Source organism: Heliangelus exortis, chromosome 21 (assembly GCF_036169615.1).
Source record: "Heliangelus exortis chromosome 21, bHelExo1.hap1, whole genome shotgun sequence".
Classification (NCBI taxonomy): domain Eukaryota; kingdom Metazoa; phylum Chordata; class Aves; order Apodiformes; family Trochilidae; genus Heliangelus; species Heliangelus exortis.
In genome coordinates this window covers 7,154,074-7,177,805 of record NC_092442.1, presented here as the reverse complement: position 1 = coordinate 7,177,805, position 23,732 = coordinate 7,154,074, and the positions used below count along the sequence as shown (strand labels likewise).

Genomic DNA, 23,732 nt, shown 5'->3' with positions numbered 1-23,732 from the left:
ATCTCACTGGGCTCTGCCACCCCACAGGACACTCCATATATTCCCACCCCAGCCAGACCTGGGTGCAGGAGAACGAGCCCAAGCTGCTCCAGCAGCAGCAGAACCCACACCTACAGAACAAGCAGGGCCCAGGGCATCATCCCAACACTGCTGCCCTGTGCTCCCTCTCCACAGCCCCCCATGACTTAACGCTCCATCCAGGACAGCGGAGGCAGAGCTGCCCCACACAGGGGGCACAGACACCTCCATTCTCCTGCCCTACACGCTGCCAGCTGGAAACCAGCCCCTACGGGAGGTCTTCAGAGCCAGGTTTCACCCCAAGCTAATGGACATTCCTGCTTTCCCCTGGCTCTCCGGGCAGGTGAAGGCACAGAGCACATCGAGAGCACTGCTCCCAGCACCCGCACGGCTCCTGGGGCTGCTTACAGCCAGGCTGATGCCTGCACTACCCCAAACTGCCAGAGCCAAGCAGGTCCTGGCTTTGGGCCAGAGGGGAGAAGAGGGAAAGGAGACACCTGCCCCCACCCTGCTCTGCCAGGCTCCCATCCCTTCCCCCCAGAGTCTTGAGAGAGGGACCCCCAGTCCTGGGAAACAGGAGGGGCTCTGCTCGGGACACAAGGATACAGGGCTGGACCCTGATCCAGAGGCTGCATCCCCCACAGCTCCCTGGCAGTGGGTGAAACCAGAGCCCCTCTCCATGCAGCAGCCAGCAAGAGCCCTACTCTGGGGTGCAAGGGCAGGCAGGGTGTCCTCCTCTTTCCCACATTTCACCCATGTGGAGGATGGATCCTCCTGCTCCCATCACTACAGGCACCTGCAAAGAACCAGGGAGATCCAGGGCATCCTGGCACAAGGGAAAAGCCACCAGCTCCTTGCTGGCACCGTTCTGCCTGTCTGGGCCCCCCATGCAGGCTGCACGGGGCCAAGCACCAGCCCACAGGGATGTCCAGTGCCTCTCCTCCCCCAGCCACGGAGAGAGCAGTGTTCCAGCCCTATGATGCTCACAGCCTCCAGCAGAGAAACAAGGACCCCCCTCCATCATCATCCTTGGGGCACAGCACGGGTCCCCCCACCTGCCCCAGTCCCCCCCATGTCCCACCACCAGCACCAGCCCTTTTCCAGCGGGGAAGACGAACGCGTGGCCGCGTGTGCCGGAGCCAAGATGATTCAATAGAGCCTGGAACAAAGACACTCCCAACTTCAGGCTGCAGAGCCCGACGCAGCCTCCACCTTCCCAAAAAAAAAGGACAGCCAGCCCCGGGCCGGCATCCCCACAGCATCGCTCCCCATCGGCACCCAAATTCGGAGCCGCCCCCCCCCTCGCCTCACCGTAGGTGCAGTTACAGCAGAGCCGGACGACGAGGAGGATTTCCATGGCAGCCACCCCGTCTCCACGCAGCCATCTCTGCCTTCCCGCGGCAGCTCAGCCCGGCTGCACCGCGGCATCGGCCCCTCAGCACGGCTCCCGGCGCAGTCAGCGGGCGGGGAGGAGGGGGTGGGCAGGGGGTGGGGGGCTGCTGCACGCCCCCAGCATCCTAAAGAGCCGCGTGTGTGTCCCGTCCCCCGTCCCCCCCCCCCACCTCCTCGCCAGCTCCGCACACCAGAGCACAAAGGGCTGAGCTCACGGGAGCTGCTCAGTAATTCACCGGCACCGGGCCCGCAGGCAGACGAAAGGCTGCGTCCCCCTCCCCACCCCGGCGCCCGCCGTACCCTCCATGGTGACGGACGTGTGGCTCTCCTTCGAGTCCTTGGGGCCCTTCACCTTCAGCTCCTAAGGAGGGAAAGGCCCATCAGAACGACCCACGGGGGGGTTGGGATTGGGGCAAAGATCATTGGTCAAGGTCATGAGGTCCTCCTCCACCTTTCCTGCATCCTGATATCTGCCCCCCAGCCCCAGCCTGGCCATCTGGGGGGGCACGCAAGGGTGGGGGGTGGAGGTTTGGACTGTTTGGGATGCTCCCAGGGCAGGAGCAGCAGTGCCTGCACACAGCAGATGGGATGTGGTGGACCCAAGGGACACCCTGGAGGAAGACACCCAGCCTGGAGGTCCCACCAAGATGAACAGCACAGTGGCAGAGGGGCTGGAGGGAGAGAGAAGCCAGGCTGCAGCCACTCAGCTCCCTGTTTCTATAGGGGAAACAGCAGATGAGCTCAATGGATGTGGCAAGTGGGTGCAGGTTGCCCTGGCATCCCAGAAATACCAGCAGTGAGGACTAAGCCTGACCTAAGCTTGAGGTGTGGGGAAAAGCCCATGACACCCAGAGGTCACAACACTCCAGAGAAGTCACCCATGGCCCTAACCCTGGGACGGTCCCCAACAATCCCCAGGACAAGGCGAGCATCTCCGTGGGGCATGTGTGGTGGCTTCTGCCATGGGAACAATGTTTTCTGCCCAGCACCAGGACAGCTTTGTCCCTCTTGGCACCAGCCCAGCCTTGTCCCTCCTGGCACCAGCCCAGCTTACCTCTGAGATCTTCTGGAACTGGTAGTTGCTATGGCTGCACTTCTCTGCCGTCTCAAGTGCGATTTTGTAGTTATCCACAAAGGCCTTGTAGACCCCCAGCTGGCTGGCCTGCAGGGAGGGGGTGTTAGCCAGGCACCCACTGGGGTGCTGAAGGCCCCCAACAACATGAGGGCCTGACAGGGCCCAGGGGACACTGTCAAGGGCTGTCCCCTCCCAGCAGGACACTCTGCTGGACCACAGACAGCTGGTGGGCTGCACTCTCATCTCTGCAGGGACAGCCCTTGCCAGGAGCAGGATGGTGGGACTCCTACCCAGCCTTGGGCTACCTCAAATCTCCAAAATCCAGCAGAGAGGTAACAAATACCTGGGGTGTGACTCTGGAGAGCCACCACTGCAGCATCCACAGGCAGTGACCTCCTGCTTCTCACCCACACACCTGGGCTCCTGCCTGCCCCATGATAAAGCCACACCACACACCTCCAGCCAAAATCCCACCATTGCTGCACCCACAGCTGTGGGTGTCCCCGTTGTGGTGAGGGGCACAGAAGCTGCACAGACCCCATCCCAGAACAGAGGGGCTCAGGCAGGCAGCAGCAGCTGCTGCAGGGAGGGATGCAACAAGTCCCACAGCCACTGGTGAGCACATGGCAGGGTGTGAACATGGAGAAAGATGCTTCATCTCCCCAGCCCTCCTCCTCTTCCAAACAGAGCAAACCCCAGAAAAGACACATACCAGCTTCTGAAAGAGGTGGCCCATGGTGACATTGCTGTCCCACTGCTGCACCTTCGGGCACAGGCTGTCATAGAACTCCTTGTGGATCTCATAGATGTCCTGGATCTTGTAGAAAATTGTCTCGATCTGCTGGAGTGTGAGGACAGGCTGAGACGTAGTGGCCGTGGCCTTCAGTGGCTTCATAGGCTGCCAAAGGAGAAGAAGGGAGAGCATTTAAGATGAGTTCTTATATATGGGAATACCAGGGATAGGGGGATCTGGGCCAGCAGTGAGGGACTGTCCAGGATGGGTCCCAGCTGGCTGCTGGACCACGGGGCTGCTCCCAGCTCATACATCCTCACAGACTTCCCCGTGGTGGTGGTGACCCGTGCATTGTGCAACAGTGTCTCCACCATGAGGACCAGTGAGTCTGCAAGAGGAAGCAGGGCTATAAATACATCCCTGCCAGGCACACTGGCAGTGTGGGCAGGGGAGAATCTGCCCTCTTCCAGGTAGCACATGGGCCGGGCCTGACTTGGGGCAGCTGTTTAGGACGAAATTATTCTATCCATCCATCTATCCATCCACCCACCCATCCACCCAACCATCCATCCATCCACCCACCCCTGGTGTGGGACATCCCTGGAGGGGGTTCCCAGCGTAAGGGCTGTGCTCACCAACAAGAGGGCCTCTAGCTGGTTGATGTAGATCTCCTCACTGGCCAGGAAACCAGAGAGCACCAGCTTCCTCATCTCCAGGCCTTTGCCAGCCTCTCGCTCACCCTGTGCAACAAGTAAAGGAACCCATCTGAGCCAAAAACCAGCACAGGAGGAAAGCTCTCATCCCACCAGGATCCCCACCTGGCTACGTGTCCCTGCCAGTGCTGGGGAAGCTCCATGGCAAGGGCCGGGCACGTGCCCACTGGGCAGCACAGCCAGGCTGGAGCCATCTGGGAAGCCATGGGCTGTGCTGGCTTCACTCCCCTCCCTGGCTGGCCAGGAGCCCAGTGCCACTGGCAGAGCTCCAGGCAGGGCAGGACTCTCCCAGGGCAGAGTCCAGAGGCACCCGGTGAAATCATGCCTGGTGACGGATGGTGCTGCCATGTGACCCAGCACCACCCTTTTTTCCCCTGCTGAGGTTTACCCAGGAGAGTGTCACCCCAATGGTCACTGCCTGGTGGCACTGGGGCAGGTCCCTGCTGGTGCTCCGACCTCTGGTGGCTCAGCCCATGACCAAGTCTGCTGCAGCACTGATGCTCCAGCAGCCCAACCCTGACAGCAGGGATGCAGCAATGCTCAGCAGGGCTGGGGGGCTCTGGGACCCTCATCGAGGCTCTGCCAGTGCCCAAGAATGGACACCCCAGCACCCTGACTGCCCTGAGCTCCTGCTGTGCCCATGACACCCTTGGTCCTAAAAAAATCACTTAGGAGCCAAGCTTTGCCACTCAGACTGAGACCAAGCAGGAACATCAGTTGCTCTGGGCAAAGAGCCATGAGGGACATTTTGGAGGTGTATTGGTCCTGTTTTGCCTTTGCCTGCACTGCCTGTCCCTGCCAGCTGCAAACACTCAGGGGTGCATGGCCACAGAGGAGCATCTCTCCAGCCTGCTCCAGCATCCACCAACCCCCATGGAAGCTGCTGTGCACACCAGGATGCCCACCCCGTGGCTCTCCACCAGGCCAGGCTGTGGTGACCAGCACAGCAGAGGGGTGCCCACGGGTGGGGGGGGCAGCAGTTTTGTGTGCTGAGAGCTCACGGGCTCCTTGCCACCAATTAGTCATGGGCTCTTCCTGCTTCCCCAGCCCGGGCCCTGCGTGGGAGCTGAGGAGATAAGGGGCTTCTCCATGCCCAGGGCCCGTGGTGCCCCACTGGGACCATGCCAGCCAGACCCCTGTGACTCAAAGGAGCAACCCTAAAGTACGGTCCAGCGGCTGCCCCATGCAGGAGACCCCAAGGAGAGCAGAGCCAGAGCTCTCCTCCAGCCCCATGCCAGCCTTCTGGAGACACCCAGGGACCCCCACTGAAGGTTGCCAGGCTGTGCCTGCCAGCACAGGGGTCTCCTGAGGGCCACAGCCCCCAGTTTGGGGCTGTTTAGGGGGGATGCTGGTGTCCATGCAGTGGGGCAGTGGCAGAGTGTGGTCCAGCCCCTTTCTGAGCACCCAGCACTGGCTCTGCTGAGCCCCACAGCCCCCCCCACATCAGCACACATGGCCCCTGTTCCCCATGGGAGGGAGGCCAGATACTCCACTCTACACAAGCACCCAGGGGTGTACCCCACACCTGGCACAGCCCTGCCACGGGAGGGTGGGCAGTGGGGCTGTGGTGATGCTCCTGCTGCCCCCCACCAACACCCACCACACCACCCCAAGGGCTGCCCTGAGACCTGGGCATCACCAGCACCAGCAAGACGCCCCTCAACCCCCCCACTGCCACCCATCACAGGAGCAGGGTGTCCTTGCTGCCCACCTTCTCGCCGGCCGAGAACGGTGACCCGGGGCTGGTGGGGGTTCCCGGCTCGGAGTCATCTTCATCCTCCAACACTTTATCCAGGTACCCTATGGCCTCCTCTTCCTCCTCCATGGCTGGCCGGGCAGAGGGGGGCAGAGGGGACCCCGCCAGGCTCCAGGCGAGGGGCTCACACGGCCCAACTGGCCCAGCCCGACTCAGCCCTGGCCTCCGGCCACCGCCGCGGGATGAAAGGAGCCATTATAGGATCCCCGGTGCTCCCGCCAGCCCCAGCTCCGGCCCTCGGTTCTGGCGTCCCGGCCGCCACGCCAGACGCTCCCGAGGTGGCTGCGCAGCCGCTTCCCAGCAGCGGCGATGGCAGCTCCGGGGTCAGCCGCGATGGGACAAGAGGGACAGGCTGCGTCTCCCGTGAGCTCCTCTCAGCCCCGGGGGGGTGTTGCGGGTGTCGGAGGGCCGCTGCCCGCCACCACAGCCAGCGCTGCCGCTCCGCCCTTCGCGCTCGCTACAGGAAATGCATTTCTTGGTGCTGGAGGTGGAGCTGCTCCGCCGGCAGAATGTGGTCAAGGCTGGGGCGCTCGGCAACCGCCTCCCCCCCAGCCGGTTCTCCTAACGCTGGCAGAGCCCAGAGACACCCGTGAGAAGGGGTCCCCTGGCTCCTGCCCTGAACCTGCACCCCCTTTTTCCAGACAGAGCAACCATCAAGTGGAGACCACCTATGGCTCCCCCCACCCCCAACGGTGACAGAGCCCAGAGAGACCCATAGAAAGGGGTCCTCTGGCCCCTGCCTTGACCCTGCATCCCCCTTTTCCATGCAGAGCAGCCATCAAGGGGAGACCATCTATCACCCCCCACACAGTGCCCCCCAACCTCCATGCCCCTGCGGGCAGGCAGAGAGCTGGATTGTGGGGATTGCCACCGGCATGAGTGACCTCAGAAGTCAGCAGCAGGATCAGATCCCATGAGATGACCTGGTTCTGCACCCCCAGAAGGGTCTTGGACCCCTCCTCAGCCCAACGGGGACCCAGCAGGTCCACAGGGCAACACAACTGAGACGCACATCTTCCCACAGCATCTGCCCCACATCCCACAGGGATCAGTGCTGGCACCTACCCACTGCTCCAGCCCAACCATGCCAGAGCAGCCAGGGAGCAGAGACATGAGAGGTTGTGTGACACCTGTGAGGGACATCACGGGCCCTGGTGAATGGGGCAAGAACGGGCTGGAGGAGGGGACACTAATGCAAGAGCTGTTGCAGCAGTTCCTCCTGCTCCTCAGTGGCAAAAGGGGAACCAGTGTCCATGTCCTCTGCCCGCAGGAGCCCTCTCTTCTCCCCATGCCTGGAACAAACTCCTGCTGTGAGAAGTGGGCAGGGACACAGACACTGGGACTTTCCAGAGCCCGTGGCCACCCATAGGTCTACCGCCCAGGCTGTAACCAGCCTTTGCTAAGAGGAGTCTGTGCTAGGCTACTGGGCCCCTGCCCACTACAGCTGGGTCCTCAAATGGGGGAACAAGCCCCACCCACTGTACCAAACCCAGCAGAAGGGGCTGGGGTCCCACCCCACACCATGGCCTTGGTGCTCACATTCCCCAGCCGAGAAAATGAGGGATGTGTCATGTCTGCACCCAGCAGCTGCAGGGCCCAGACGTGGTCACAAGCTGCCCCATGAGCTTGCAAGAAGAGATGATTCACCAGAAAGCTCCTCCAGGCTGGGAGGTGACACCTCAACAAGGCAGTGACATCAGTCCTGCCTCACTAGAAAAAAAGAGTGATGGGGTGAGCCCAGCACCCCATGCCATGAGCCACAGTGGGCCCGTGCCCATCGTGAGGGTCCTCAGGATTAAACGTGCCAGCACTCAGACCATGCTCTGCTAAGCCTCAGCACAAGCAGCTCTAGATAAAATGATGGAGGTAGAGCCAGAGCTGAGCTCCAACACTTTCCAAATCCTTTCAGTGCCAATTGAGCCATCTTCACCACCTGTGACTAGCTCCAACCTGCTCCGCCAGCCCCTGAAGGACATCGCTTTGGTCCTCCAGGGCCATCCTCTGCCACCCCTGCCGGCCCCCAGGGACAGAGCCCATCACCCACAGCACCAAACAACACCAAACCCCGGCACCAAGGGGGTCCGGGCGGGGCTCCCTGGGCTATGTCCAACGTCCTGCTGGGGGACAAGGAGCCGGGGGGACAAGCTCCCAGGGAGAGGGTAGGCAGCCCCCTCCCTCCACCCCTCCCCAGGACTTGCGCAGGGTGCCCGGAGGAGGATGCTGCGCAGGGGCCCTGGGGAGGAAGCCACACCTCTTGCCTCCACTGCTTCAGCATCCGGGTTCGGCGCTTAACTCTTTCCATGACAAAAAAACCGAAAAAAAACCCCACAAAACAAAACAAAAACCCTTCACGTTTCCCAGCCCAGCCTCGTCCTCCTGTCAATCCCCCGGCTCGCCAAACTCGGGGACGGCAGCTCCGATGTTCGTGGGGACAGCAGCCCCACCCCTCCCGGGCTTTAAGGAAACTTTTATTCTGATCAAAAAAACTCAGAATCATTTTTTCCATTTGGTTTCCTGCCTCGCAGCTCTCCGAGCATTTCTCCAGTGAAACATCACGGAGAAATCCCAGGGGCTTCCCGAGGATGCTCTCGGAAAAAGGGAAGGAGAGGAGGGTTTAAATCCAAGTTCCCCAGAAGAAAAGCGGGGGGAGGAACGGGACAAGGTGTCCCTCCGCAGCTCATGGCTCGTCCCCAAGTGCCGCTAGATGGAGCCGGCAGCCCGGCGGAGCGGCTGCGCTCTCTGTCCAAGGGCTCCGGGGACCAGGAGACCCCAGGGACCTTGGGGACATGACGGCTCCCCGCAAAACCGGCTGAGCTCCAGCAGCCGCACCTCTCTCTCCGACCAGCCCGTGCACTCCTGGTTCTGCCACTGGCATAGCAACACGGGGCAGGGACACACCGTGGCACTCTCCCCAACAACAGCAGAAGAGCACAAAGGGTCTTGGCTGGCCCTGTCACAGGTCCCTCCGGTCACAGCATCACCGACACAACCGAGACAGGCCCTGGGTTCAGCCACACCCGGTGTACAACTCCGCGTCCCGAGCACCTACCCCTGTGCCGAGGCCATCGGTGGGTGTGGGCGAGACTCCGTCCCCGCTCTCCTGGCCGCGGGCGCTGAGCTGGGGGGACATGGTGGGTGACTCGTCGATGTAGGGCATGGTTTCCGAGCCCTCCGGCAGTGCCTTGGGCTCCTCGTTGCCCTCAGCATCGTACTCATCCGCACCATAGTTGAAGTCTGCCAGGGGAAAAGAGGGGGATGATGAGCATCCAGGGACTGTGGGGCAGCTGAGGGTCACCACGACCACCCCAGCCCGTGGTTACCTGCAGGCGACTGACCCTGTGTGTGACACCCGGGGCCACGCACCAACACCCACAGCCCTGCCAGCCTCAGCTGCCTGCATTCTGCCTACTCAGGCAGGCAGAGCATCACACAGAGAATCCTTGGCCCTGCGGGGTATCCTCCGCTCGACACAATTCCCTATATTTGCATAATTTATGTCACTGAGAGGCCACGGGCCTCGGCTGGGCAGGGACAGCTGCTCTGCCAGACACTCCGGCCCCATGCGAGTGGCTCTGTCCTGCCTGCTCAGCAGCCACCATCCCTGTGCCATCCCCAGGGAGCGATGGAGCTGGGCTAGGAGCACCCTTCCCAGCCATCCTCCCTGCTTCGCCATGCCCATCCTCCTCAGCTTGGAAATGGGTGCCAGGACACCAAGGTCTACAGGATGAAGGACAATACCACCCCCCTCAGAAGGAGAAGAATGGTGGCAGTTCCATGGTGGGTGGGCATCTTGGGCCACACTGTGGGGGCAGAAGGTGTCTGCCACAAACCACGCCAGACCAGCACCCATTTTTGGATCTCCCACACTGTCCTACAACCCCCCACCCCCATTGCCCAGGGGAAGCCATTCTGGGGAGCCCCAGGTGGGAACCGGGAGCTGCAGTATGTCCCCGGGGTGCAGCAGGGGACCGGGGTACATCCTAACCTGTTACCATGGAAACGGCAGCGGCTCGGTGGCGGTGAGAAGAGGCGGCTGCAGCAGCCCCGAGATGCTGACAAAGAGGAGGGGGAAGGGAGCCCGGCTGCGGCAGGGGTGGCCACAGGGTGCACCCAGCACCCTCACCCACGGCCTGTGGCCAAGACCCCTCTGGTGGCTCCTAAAGAGGCGATGAGCACAGCTTGGCCAATGTGACCTCGTGCCAGCCCCCTGCTCCCCTCCCCATTCAGCAGCCCCATGGATGTCCCCACAGGCTCCCTGGGTTGACACAATGGTGAGATTATGGGAAGACCCTGGCCAAGACAGGGCACATGGAGGCTGTAGCAGTCATCCCAAATCAAACCTCACATCACTCCCAATTTGTGCCCCCATGGCCCTGCCACCCCGCCCAATGACTCCCCTGACTCCCAACACCACTCAGCACATTAATAATGCATTTGGCTTCATAATGAAAGCAAATAAATCTTTAAATCAAAGTGTGCTGCAAAGCCTACTCAGGCCAGGAGTGCTGTCGGTGCTGCTGGGAAGGGATGGAGGGACCCATCCTGCATTTAGGGTTGGGATGGAAGACACTCCTGACATGGTGGTCCATGTCATCCCAACTCTGCCAGGACACCACAACCCCTCTAGGATCTTGCTCCATGAACAATTGGCAGCTAGAACCATCCCTCAGAGGCAGAGGTTCCACCCTCACTGGGCCACCACAGCCCCTGTTTAACCGAGAAGCTGACTGGGAATGAACAAGATGAATGGACAGGTACAGCGGAGCCCAGAGCTCACCCTGCTTCTCAGCTTCCAAGGAAAGGGCATCTCCTTGGCTCTACCCTGTCCTGCCTCTTTGTGGTGGGATGTCCCTCATCCCTCCTGCCTTTGACAGGTCCCATCTGGGATGTCTTCAAGCAAGGGCCAGGAGCAAGGCAGCACGAGATACATTAACAGTGGTGTTCCCCATGATGGCCACCTCCCTGGCACATCCACCCCATGCAGGTCCCCTGAGCCCACCCGGCCAAGCAACATCCCCAGGCTGGGGATGCCCTGGAGAAACCCAAACCCCTCACTCAAGCACTCTTCCCCATCGGGTTGGGTCTCAGGTATACCCAAGGCAGCAGAGAAGGGACAAAGCTGACAGTCCTCACCAGGAACATCAACTTGGAGGCCATCAGGCTCCATCACCTCACCTCCACCAAGCCCAAGGTCTGTAGCTCTGGGCCAAACCATTGGGTGGGCAACACAAATACCCAGAGTGTCACCAGCACTACAGGAGACCTGGCAACCCAGGCTGGGGTGGCTCAGCAGCAAGGTAATGAGGAACACAGCTTTAATGAGGCAGCTGGGGACCTTGGGAGGTGACAGCAGCAGCGACACAGGGAAGAAGGTGGCATTGATAGCACAGGGGGGGAAGGGACTGGCCTTTGGGGATGCAGGAACGACCTGGCACTCAAGCAACCATTGATCCCAGCTGGAGCAGGTCAATGTCCCAGTCCCAGACCCAAGATGAGACCTACAGGCAGTGTCCCAACAGGGAGAGGAACCTTGTCCTGCTTGCAGGAGGAAGGACAGAGCCACAATGTCACAGCTCCAGTTGTGCCACCCATGCAGCATTTATGGAGCTCTCACCCAGGGAGTCCAGGCAGAGGGACCTCCCCCCAGCACCTGCAGCAGAGAGGGAACCAAGCTCCACTAAGCAGACAGGACAGGTGAGGGGAACACTGCTGGGTGAGGGGACACAGAGGGGCTGGCCCTGCGTCTCCCTGCTTGTGGGATGCTCCTGCCACCAGACAGCCCAAACCAAGCACCAGCCTCCATCCCTGCAGCTGCATTGCCCCTGCAGCCTCTTCCTGTTCCTGTGCCCGTGCCAAAACCCAGTGCTATTTTTGCTCCCATTTTTTTAGCAGCAGTGGAAATTCTCCTGCTCCACCCCAAGGGTGGGAACCAAGGGAAGGGAGGCAGCCACTCTGGAGGGACAAGGACATGCAAAGCAGCCTGGTAACCCCAGCACCCTGAGCTGGATCCAGCCCCACAGTGCAGAGGGCACACAGGATGCTGACACCCACCAGGGCAGGGATCCTGCAGGATAGCACTTGGGCCCAGGAGGGGGCCAAGAATGTGTCCCCACAGGGAATTATTTTCCTCAGGAAAATAATGTTTCTGCTTTGTCACATCTTCTCAAGTCCAGCTTGAGGTAATCCCAGTGTGATGATCCCCAAGAGGCAGCATGGGCAGAGCAGTAACTGGCTCCTGTGGGTAACAGCACCATCACAGCAGCTCAAGGTGGCATTTTCCTCACTTTCCACGCAGACACGTGCTGTTCCCTGCCCCCCCCACACACCTCAGTGCTCACTCATCCTAACCCACCACTGGGAGAAGCCAAACACCAGCACGGAGCCTGCGAGGTTTTGGGGAAACGCAGCAGTTTCCTGGTGCCTGGGTGAAAATTCACCATGACAACACGGATCCGTGAGCTGGCCTAGGACCTGCTTCCACGGGCCCCCCCCAAAGGCTGGCTCAACACAAGCAGCATCTTCTCCCTGCCACCACCACCTTCCCTGGTGTGATGAAGGCTGAACCCTGCCCTGCATCCCCCAAAATATGGTCATCCCAAGCAGCCTTCCCCCCCACCTCTCCTCTCCATGGCATCCAGAGAAGGATTTGGGATGGCAGAGCCATGGCTGTGCAGAGATGCTGGGGCTGGGAAGGAGCCCACGGAGGCTGGGGCTGGATGTGGCCTGTGGGCTCCAGCCCAGCTGCCTGCACAAGCTGCAGAGCAGCTTTGGACCCCAGGATTGCTGCTGCTTGCTGTGGGTGTTGGAGGCCTTGAGCTGGAAAACTTTTGGGTGTCTCAGACATCTGCAATGTCTGCAGCCCCCCTCTCCCTCCAGGACACAACTGATGCCAGATCTTTGCAGGGGTCACTGTGCCCCCTTCTCTGTAGCATCCCACCTTTCCATGCACCCATGCTAAACCACAAACACCAGGCTCTGAGCTCAACACTGCACCCCAAAAACCACTACTGGGCTGCCCATGCAGCTCAACACTCCCACAGAATGAACCACAGGGACCCTGTGACTGAGCCCCCCCATCCTCTTGCTGTGTCCCTGCATCCCTGCTGCGACCGAGACAGGTGCCATGGGACCAGGACCAGCATGACTCTGAGGCTTGTTCCTTCTCACTGCCCATCTGTGAGATGAGGGGATTTGCACCCCCAAGGCTGCTGCAGGACGCCCCCAGCCCAGCTGGCTGCCAGCCCCCGGCTACCAACACCACGTTGCCACAGCATCCTCAGCACAGAGCCTGGGATCTTGCTGCAAAAATCATGGCTGGTGGAGAGCAGCCTTCCCACGGCCACCGAGGGTCAAGGACAGCACCCAGCACAGAAATCCCCCACCTCCCCAAGAACCCCCGTGGGCAGTGCCAGCTGTCAGCCTGCTCCAGCCCCAGCGAGCCCCACTGCGCTGGGGCCACTGTCACCCATCCTGCTCATGCAGCCTCCCCAGAAGGTTTCCAGAACCCAGGGGATGCTGGACTGACTCCGGCCAGCGCTGCCCTGCCCCTGGAGACGTGCAGGGTGCCCGGGGAGGGAAGCACAACCCTCAGCCAGCATCCTCTGCCCGGGCTCGGCTCAGCCCAGGGGAGCCCCCCCACCCCAGGATGACCAGCACAGCATCCCTCCCCGGCGCGACGCAGCGGTACCCAACAGGTAGAGGGGACCCGCCTCCCCCCTCCGCCCCCCCTGGCCTCCCCCCAGCCCAGAGCACGTACTGCTGTAGAGGGTGTCGATCCAGGAGAGGCGCGGCAGGCCGCGGTGGCTGAGCGGCTCCATGCTCGGCTCTCAGCCCCGCCAGCCCGCTCGCATCTCACAACAAAGGCTGAAGCGAGGGCGGGAGGCGGGGGGCCGCGGGCCCAGGCGGGGGCTGGATAGGGGAACCGGGCACGACCGCCTGCCCGGCCGCACGACGGTTCTGCTGCCAGGGATGCCCAGGGAAGGAGGTGCCGGCTGGCGATGGCAGCGCGTCCCGCCTCCCGCCCCTGCCTTGCCGGGGGGAGCCGAGCTCAGCGTCCGACCCCCCACCCCCTCTCCCCACGCAGCCACACGGACCCTCCGCAGGGGTCTGGGTACCCGGGAGGAGGAGGGGAAGGTGGTGGCACAACGGCGTGCGGCTGCCCCCTAAGACACGCCAAGGAGAGCAGGGGGTAAGGGGAGCCCGGCTCCATCACCCTTTCCACCACCGTCTTATCCTCTCCTAATGCCCCAGGGATGCTGTACTCCCTCCCAGCCCCTCTAAGAAAGGACGCAGGCTCCTCCTGGCCCCGCTTTCCCCGGCTCCGAGAGGAACCAGGACGTCCAGGAGCCGGGGGCTGCCCTGCCCAGTACAATCAGGGTGGGGGACGCGGGGTGCGAGCAGGCAGGGGTTAAACCGCCCTCCCCAGCTGCGTGTAGCCAAAGGAAATCTGAAGTGCCAGAGTCATCAACCCCAATATGTCAGGGCACCAGCCAAGCGTTCAAGCACAGAGGCTGCCCTGGTTCAGCCTGTGCCGCTCCGCTGCCCTCCTCCTGCCTCCCTCCTCCCGGCGGTGCGGGCAGCATCCCCAACGCTGCCCTCGGCCGCATCCTGCCCGCGGGCTCAGCCGGGCGGAGAAGGGTCTGCACAAGGCGCTGGGGCCAGATGGGAGCCGGGCAGGAGGGAGGGAGAACGCTCTGCCAGGAATGAGGGGAAAGCAGAGCCACCAGAGCACGAAGTGCCAGGGCACGGGTGGCATCGGCGACAGCCCCAGCTAAGAAACCTGAGGGGACCTTCTCATGGCACTGCCACCACCTGATGCCCTACTCTCAGGGCCCATGCCATCACCCCTACACTGCCCCGTGCCAACACCCCCTCATCCCCAAGCCATCAGTGTGGGCAGTGCCAGCTCTGCCCAAGGGTGACAGCACAGGGACAGCCAGACACACTGACCACCCTCTGTCCCCACCAACTCCTCCATTCACCCTGCCCAGGTTCTGCCTTGGTACCACTGCCTGTCCCCACTCTCTTCTTTACAGGTCTCAGTGATGAGTCCCCACAGCCAAACCTGTGGCCCCTCAGCCCCCGCCAGCACGAGGCTCTGTCACCAGGTGCAGTGACCTGCCAGGAAGGTGACAGAGGTTCAGCTGAGCACATCACCTCTCCTCACGACAGGAAACCACACTTGGCTCACACCTCGGGGAGCACAGCAGCACCAGGTGCAGCCACTGCCCCACCAGCACGGTGGCTGCAGAGCCGTAGGGGCATAAAGCAGCCCATGACCTCCTGGAGCAGCCAGTTTTCCACGCACAGCTCTCTGCTTGTACACAGGAGCTTTTCCATAATGCTCCCTCCAGCCAGACACACTTCCTGACCCCTCTTGCCAATGGCACCAATCTCTCCACACCACCCTGCAAACCTCCCTTTGCACATCTTCATCTTTATCCAACACAGGGTATGAGCTGACCATATGTAAGAGCCACTCCTGGGCCACCAGACCCCTGGGACCTGTCTGCCAGCTGGCCACCCCCAGCATGGCACCACACCACAGGCCCTGTCAGTACCAGGACCCCAGAAAAACTGGCTGAGTGGATGTCCCCAGTGCACCATGATGCCCAGACAGAAGCTACCTCTGTTCCACACCCAACAGGCCTTATCTGGCTACACACACACTAGACCAGGCAAGTGACCTTGCAACAGTACAGCCCCAAACTGTTTGGCTTTATTTTAAAATTTTTGTGCTCATTTCACCTTTGCAAAAAACAACAAGAAATCCCCAAAACCCGCAAAGCAGCTGAACCTCCTTCCTCCTCTCCCCAGGACTGGAGATGAGCACCCACCCACACCCAGGCACCCATCACCCTGTGGTGACACAGACCAGCCCTGGGTGAGGAGATGCTGCCAACAACCTTCTCAACCACCCCCAGCTCTGACCACAACACAGCTCCAGCTGGGAGCATCCCTGTGGAGAGAGCCAAAAACTGAGACCTCCCCACCAGTGCCCAGCCCCACGCAGCCTGCCTGGTGTCTGGCTGTCTGCCTGGCATCTGCCCAGCCCCTGCCCACCAGCCCACACATCACTATTTCTGAACTCTTGTGCAAGAGGCTTCTCCAGCCACAGCCACACGAGTTTCAGTTCTTGCCCAGGGCTGGGCCAAGGATGGTGCTGGGCAGCCAGGGCTGGCAGCAATCAGGGTGCAACTCCTCAGCATTAAACTCTTCCTTCAATATCACTTTCAGAGGTCCTCAGAGCAGCCACGCAAAGCTTCCCACCCTCAGGGAGCCAAGCAGGGTGCCAGAGACAGGCAAGGATCTTCCCCAAGCATGGGGAGGAGAACAGAGACCCAGCCACATCAGCAGCATCCTCAGCCTCTCAAAATACCAAACAGAGAAGGCAGCTGCTCACAGGAAAAAGCCTCTAATATCAGATTAAGGCCTGGCCCAGCTATCACATTGCATCTCTCTTCTGAAAGGGAAAAGATTGTGGCCACCTCTGCCAGTCTCCTGATCTGCCAGACCTTCAAACAATCCATGAACTTTGCAGCTGGGATTTTTCAGTAGGATGATCTTTAGGATGTGCTGGACCAGCCAGGATCCACTCCCCAGCTGCAGCCAAGAGAGCCAAGAAGTGTTGCTGCCGCTCATCTACATATGCAAATTAGCCTGCTTAGCAAACACTGACAAAATAACAAGGGGTGGGAAAGCCAAGCCTATCAGAAGATGTCTCTTGGGGGTGCAGGAGAGATCAGAGCCTGGGATGCTCCAGCCAAGGATAACCCAGCAGTGCCATGGACCAGGGGCAGAGGTACCATCTTCCCAGGATGGACACACACTTCAGTGAGCTGCTTTGGCTACAGCAGGCTCAAGGGAACCCAAGGGAACATTATTAATCCCCCAGCAGCACGGGGGATCTCCCCTGGCACTCTGGCACTGCTGCCAGGCTGGGCAGTGTCCATGGAAGAGGGAGCAGAGCCACTGGGATCCCAAGGGCAGCATTGCTGGGCAGGAGGGGAGGAGGAAGCACCTGAACAAAGAGCCTGGCTGCACAGAAGTGTCTTTCCGGGGGCTGGGAGGGGGAGAAATACAATTAAAAAAACACAAAACCCAAACCAGACTTCAATAGGCTTATAATGCAAATTTATTCAGGGCCTGCAGGGCACTTCTGGCTGTAACCAGCCACCTAATGAGAGCTTCTTGCCTGCCCTGCTGATGCTGCTGCTCCTACCTGGGGACCCCCAACAGCCCCAAGCCCAAGGGACCAGGTGGCCACCTCTGAGATAAAGCACTTGCCCCAGTGGTGGGCACAGCCCATGGCATTGCTGGTACTGAAAGGGGAACTTTGTCCCCTCCTTACCTTCTGCAGGGCCCTGGAGCAGACCATGCAGCCCAGTGCCCTGAACACTGCTGAGCTGGGGGAGCTCAGCATCAACTCTGCCCAAATACTGGGGGGCAAATACCCCCCCATGGACACCCAGCCATGCTCAGACCTGGCCACACCACCTTGCCAGCAGCACAGACATGTCCACCAGGACCAGATCACTGATTGTTCCCCTGCCCAGTGAGAGGGACAGGGACCCCCATCCCATCCCCCATCCACCCTGCTTGACCTTCAGAGGGCACCAGCTCCTGGAAGAGGCATTTCCCCACCCTGCTGATGCTGCAGCTACTGATGTCCCTACCCTGGAGCAGAGATGCTGGTGGTGCCCACAAGCAGAGCTGGTCACAGGTTTCCCCTTTGCTCTTCCAACTCCTTTCCAAGCCCTTCACTCTTTTTCCCACCACAGTGAAGTTCCTCCAGCAACCAGCACTTACTGCTCTCATTTTAAAAACCCTGCTTTTCAACAGCAATTGTTCTACTCAAAGGCATTTTTACACCAGTGAACTTTTGCATTGATTTAAGATTTTTCTTTAACAGTGCCAACCTGCAGTGTTAACCCTGCAGTCCCTGGCTGGGGCAGCCCCACACCATACAGGGGTTGTTGTCACACTGACATCAGGGGAGTTTGTGGAGAAATGCCACCTCCCAAAACACCACCGGGCCCCAGAGCAGATGGAGATGGTTCAAAGGTCCCCAGCAGGCACACGTACACACACACACACACACACACACACACACACACACACACAGACACACAGAGAGACACAGACACGCTGTGGTTTTGTCCTTGCCTAAGCAGTTAAAATTAAACACCATGACTCTGTCTGGCAGAAGAGGAACTTCCAGCAACTTCAGAGCCAAACAAGAACTTCCCAACACTGGGGAAATAAAAAGAGGTAAAAATTGAAAATAACAAATCTGAGGACACAGAAGGCAGTAGGTAAGGTCTCAGGGAGGGACAACTCCCCCCCATGCACCTCCCTGCTTCAGCACTGACTCCCAGATTCCCTCCTGGTGCTAAAGGAGGGGAAACAGAGGCACAGACAATCCAACACTTCACCTCCCTGGGTGCTTTGGGATCACCATCCCTTCACCTCTTTACACCACAACCTACTTCAGCAAAACTCCCACTGCGTTCCAGCCCCCAGCAGTGTGCAGAGGGATGAGGCAGCTGATACCCTGGGGTGCCCAGATGCCCAAGGGTCCCCACCACTACTGCCACCAGCCTCCTTCCTCCTTGGCCCTTTAACAAGGTACCAGCAAATGTGGTGTGGTGAGCAGATGAGCCCACGTGACTCCAGCATCTTTCCATGACAGAAACCATAATTCCAGCTAAACAGAGGCTCAGAGACTTCATTTACAGCACAGCATGCAGCCACAGCATCCTACCACAACCAGACCCACCAGCCAACCCCACCAAGGACTATTCCAGCCATGCCAGTACTCCCCAGCCCCGAGCTCACATTTCTGGGGTGCAGGATGCTGCAGAGGGTGAATGGGAGGCTCCCACACCCAGCAGCCTTCCAGAGGAGCTTCAGGAGCTCCTGCGGCATCCCCGGCAAAGCCAGCCTCTTCCTCTGCTTCCCAAGGACAAAGCAGAGGAACCCAGCACTGAGTTTGCTCCACCTCTGTGTGTGTTAACCAAGCACAAAGCATCTCCCTGTGAGCATCACTGTGCCACTCCTCTTGGTCACCAGACCCTTCACCCCAGGCTTGTGCCATGGCAGGAGGGAGGTGATGCAGGCAGCACCCCCACACCCTGGCACACCCTGACCTCGTGCAGCACCCACATGCTCAGCTGTGGGGCCAGCTGGGTGTTTAGCCACAGGGACAGGTGATGGCTGAGATGAGGGGAATTTCAGTCCTTGCCATGCTTCATTTTGAGCCATCTGCTCACTGACACTCAGATTTTGTTGGTCTCGGGTGAGCTGTCACAGGCCTTATCTCAGATGCCAGGATCATGTATCTGGCTGTCACACGCACTGCTCTCGTGCAATAGCTGCAAGCAGGGGCATCGTGCAGATTTCCTCGCTTTAAATCAGATTAATCACAAGCTACTTAAAGGAAAACACTGTCTCTCCCTGGTAATTCCCATCAAGACAATATTCAAGGCTCCTGTGCTTGCTGAACAGATAGCACTGCCACGGGTTACAGTGAAACAGTTGGGACCGACCATGTTCAGCCACAGCACTGTAAATCTCAAAAAATCACATTAAAATACTGAGGAACTCAGACAGAACAGCTCTAACCCACTTACACACCACCTGGACTGCTGGCAGGAGAAGCAAACAGCACCACAATCAGAAATTTTGACTTGTATCTGAAAAATAAAGAGAAGTGAGAAGAAAACAAACGGGAGCACTAAGTTAACCAACTGCCCAGAAAAAGGGGGATCCAGGCAACGACCACACGCACTTTACTGTACTCTCAAATTCTGCTTTTAAATGTCAGCTCCGTCAGCACACACAGGAACCCTTATAACACCCAACAAAGAAAAGTGCTGACACTCAGGAGAGGCTGGAGACAAGGCTGGGGAAAGCTCATCACTGTCAGCTGACCACACAGAGCCCAGTCATGCCACCAGGCAGAGGGGACACTGCCACCTCTGACAAGTGCAAGAGCTGGGGACTTTGAGGGAGACCCATGTGGGGGAGGAGGAGGAAGAAGCCACAGCAGATGCAACCTTGGATTTCAAAATCTTGCCCAAAAAACTCACCCCGATGTGCTGCAAAGGTCTTGGTCAAGCCATGGAGCTGGAGGACCCCAACACATAATGAAGCCAGGACAGCCAGGGGTTTATGTGGTACTAGAGGGAAGTCTCTTAAACAATACCCCCAGGCTGAGAACAGCCTTGCACAGTCCTGGATGTTCAGAAACTTTCCAGAGCATAAACAGAAATAATAAAAAAACCTTAAATAAAAATACAGGATTCAGGGATAAATCTGAAGGATTTGCTCTTGGTCACTTCAACACACTCAAGCCCCATCGTTTGCTGAGCATCTCTCCAAAAGTTAAAAAGCCAAACAAAGAAACAAAAAGTTAAAACCAGTGCACGTTGTCAGGGAGCTGGAGAAGAGCTTGGGTTGGCCCTTGGAAGGCAAAACACAGAATCCCCTTGGTCCTCACTGCAGGCTCCCACAACCAGTCCCCATCAATCGGGGAGAGGCCCAGACACCCAGGGCAGGAGGGTTACAACATCAAGAGCAGCCATGTACTTTGGACATTTCACCTCCAGACAGCTTGGGAAGGTGAAAGGGAAACTGAGCTGTTCCCCAGCCCTGCAGCCTAAAGCAATAGATAGAAATGATGCTTAATATTAAGCACAGTTGAACATCAGAGGCAATCTCAAACCAGCAGGATAGAGCCTCAGGGGAAAAGCACCACCCCAAACAATCAAGAACAAAATTAAGTCAGCTGCTGAATTAGCCACATGAAAAGTGACATTCCCTAACTGTCAGGACTGTGTTTGAACCGGGATTAAAGCTAATGGAGTAACAACTTCCAGGCTGCTGGAAGTAGGACATCACAATGGGTGACAGTGCACGCTGGCTGCGCCTTCAGTGCCACCAAACAGTCACTTGCAAAATAACATTGTCCTCAATCCACCCAGCAAAACGCCCCAGGACACCTCGTCACCTCAGCAAGCTTCTGCTTCAGCAGTTCCAGGACTTGGGGATCTCCCCAAGGGTGTCACCCAAGCAGAGGTGTCCTCCTGAGCCAGATCACACCTGGAGGAAGTGACTCTCCCACAGTTTCCCAGCCCCAGAGGTGGCTCCTGAGCCAGTGGCATTTTACCAAGAGCCGCCCCCCCCCCCTCCTTGCATGCTGGGGGAAGGGGGCCCAGGCACAGGACGGCCTTGGAAGTGGGACAGGGCTTGGGGTGGCCTTAGTGGGAGGATCGGGACAGCACAGGGGCCGGGGGTGGCACTCGCTGTTTGATGGGGATGGCACAAGGGCTCGGAGTGGTCTCAGTGATGCGATAGGGACAGCTTGGAGGGACGGCACAAGAGGGTTGGGTGGCCTCAGCAGCGGAATGCCTTGGGGACGGCGTGGCCCGGGATGCCCTTGACTGTGTCGCGGGTAGGACGGAGAGCACGAGGGCTGGGGGTGCTCGCTGCCACGCGGCGGCCCGGGATGCCCTTGACCGTGAACCGGGGCTGGCACAGGGGCTGGGGACCGCCTTGTCCCCGGGGTCCCCCGCGGCACCCACCTGCCGAGGAGGCGTCCTCCACATCCGAGCTGCCGCCGCTGCCGCCCTCCAGGGAGCTGCCGGGGCTGGGCGGCGGGCGGGGGGCGACTGGGGGCGGCGGAGGGAGGGGGGCTCGGGCCAGGGCCGCCTCCAGGTAGCCCACCTTGAAGCGCTCCTCGGCCAGCGCCCGCTGCAGCCGGCGGAGGTGGCGGCGGCAGCGCTCCAGCTCCCGCTCCATCGCCCGCACCGAGCCCAGCTCCATGCGGGGGGCCGGTTCCCCCGGGAATTCCGCCTCCCAGTGCCGAGCGAAGTCCTCCCGGGCCGCCTCGCCCGCCGCCATCCCTCCCCTCCCCTCGGCCCCTGCCCACGGCCCGAAGTTTCCCCCCCACCCCCTCTTCACCGCCGCCTTCCGCCCCCCGCCGCCGGGCCCTGACGTCGGGGTCCGCCCCCGGCCCGCCCCGCTTCGGCACGGCCCCGCCGGGGCGGGGAGCAGCCCGGCCACCGCCCCTCGGTTGCCTCTGGCTGGAAGGCCAGGAAGGGGAGCGGCTGCGTGACCGGGTCCGGCTGGGCTGCTCCTTCGGACGGACGGATGCTGGGATGGATGGATGGATGGATGGATGGATGGATGGATGGATGGATGGATGGATGGATGGATGGATGGATGCTCTATTCCCGGCTGTTTCAACCTCCGTTTCCTCCGTCCCCTCCTGTGGGTCTCCCTGGTGGTGGGGCAGGGGATGCTGTGATGCTGTGCAGCGCCTTGTGCCGGCAGCGCCGGAGCAGTTGACAAAACCACAGTTAATGACACAAAAATCCCACCCGCTGCAAGAAATCCCTCCCGGAGCCAGGAACAACCAAGCCTGGAAGGTGCAGGGTAGCTCCTGCGCCACCGAGCTGCTGTGCACCCCCAGCCACCACGTGTCCTGGCCTTGGCTGTGGAGCTCTGCCCTCTCCCAGCCATCCTCATTTTCAGTTTGTCCACCTCTGAGTGGATGGACCATTCCTACCAGATGGAGGGGCAAATACAAACACCTGTGGTGGGCAGTGGAGGACCATCTAAGTTGGGTTTTTTTACTCACTCTGCCCTCGCGGGGTGGCAGAGGTAGAAGCCTGCAGGCACCATGCCCTTCCCTGCCTCCTCCATGCCTGTCTATGGATGACTCACAGGCCCGTGACACTTGTGCCACCTGGCTGTGCCCCAGAAGGAACAAAACACCCGATTTATTTACCCGCAGGGCCCGGGCACTGTGGTAGCAATCCCCACCTCCTTCCCCACCCCAGTGGTGGGCACCTCCCTCTACGCCAGCCCCTGGGTCTCCTGCCTTGGCACTGTGGGCTCCCACTCCGGTTCCTGCTCTGTGGTCTCCCTCTGGTGCTGCTGTGCCTGCTGGTGCAGGATGGGTGGTGCTGGGACACTCCCAGGATCTGGGAATGCCAGCCCAGCCCATCCCAGCTTCCCCCTTATCACTCCATCAGGGTTTTATCTCCAGTGAGGGCTGTGCTCCCAGGTGGTTCCAATACTTCTCACCTGGAAGGAGCAGGTCTTTTGGGGGAGCTGGATGGATGAAGTAGAGGGGCAGCCAGTCCAGGGATCTTTGCAGGAGCTGCAGCGTTAGGGGTAAAGACCCCCAAAACACACTTTTGGGCTGTAGGACCCCTGAGAGCTGTGAGGATGCTGGGCAGTGGCCCAGCTTCAGGGTGACACTTGCTGGAGAGATGGGGTATCCCCGGGGGTCAACCCCCTTCATGGAAGCTGGGGTGGAGGAGGATGGGGATGGTATGAGTGGCCTGATTTATGCATGGCGACTGATAATTACAGCTCTTCCATCATCTGTCAGGCAGACAGGCCCGGCAGACCCTTACAACACAGTTCTGGTTCCCTATCTCAGCCCATAAATCTCTCCGGTGCACAGCAATAAATCAGGGAGGGCTGAGGGAGCAGGGCCGGGGTGGGCGTTCCTGTTGGCCTCCCACCCTGTAATGGGCACCTGGGTAGGAAGTGCCCAGGACGAGGTGGGGACGGCCCAGCGGGATGCAGTAATTACAGGAGGCAGCCCAGCTCCCGGGATTTACGGTCTGGCCTCGCCTGCTTCCGAGAGCTGGGGCTGGATCCCTGCGGGGCTCGGGCTGCCCAGAGCTGAGATGCTGGGAACCTCTCTCAGTGCTCCCCAGAGAGCTCCCAGGGGCTGTGAGCAGGATGATGGGGACAGTAGGCTCTGCCCTGCCCGGTGGGAACCTCAGAGCTGCTGCCTGCTCACTGCCCCTGGTTGGGGCACAGCTTTGTGCCCAGCTTGGCCACCTCTGAGTCAGTTCCATGCTGCACCTCCTGACCTTCCACAGCAGTGAAACCATTCCTATGGCAGGAATCTATCTTCTTAGCTGGGATTTGGACAGGTGTATCTCCAAGTGGGCCCAGCATGCGCATCCTGCTGATGTTCAAGCATCCCAAAGAGCCTCTCGCCCCCAAGCTGAGTCACCGTGC

General features: G+C 60.0%; 1 protein-coding gene across 3 annotated transcripts in view; it reads right to left on the bottom strand.

Moving 5' to 3' along the window:
* ABR (ABR activator of RhoGEF and GTPase) overlaps window positions 1-21,613 on the bottom strand; it is a 37,757-nt gene extending 16,144 nt beyond the window's left edge. Inside the window, exons 1-6 of one of the 3 annotated variants that reach the window (XM_071764865.1) lie at window positions 21,272-21,613; window positions 8,737-8,921; window positions 3,854-3,958; window positions 3,198-3,383; window positions 2,465-2,572; window positions 1,711-1,771 (exon numbers count right to left, since the gene is read on the bottom strand). In XM_071764865.1, coding sequence (XP_071620966.1) covers window positions 1,711-1,771; window positions 2,465-2,572; window positions 3,198-3,383; window positions 3,854-3,958; window positions 8,737-8,921; window positions 21,272-21,590 — 964 coding nt within the window. In that variant the 5' untranslated portion in view covers window positions 21,591-21,613. Of the gene's footprint in view, window positions 1-1,710; window positions 1,772-2,464; window positions 2,573-3,197; window positions 3,384-3,853; window positions 3,959-5,642; window positions 6,158-8,736; window positions 8,922-13,443; window positions 13,782-21,271 lie in introns of those variants that run through there. The other 2 variants (XM_071764866.1, XM_071764867.1) reach the window with 2 other exon arrangements.
* Between the last annotated feature and the right edge of the window lie 2,119 nt (window positions 21,614-23,732).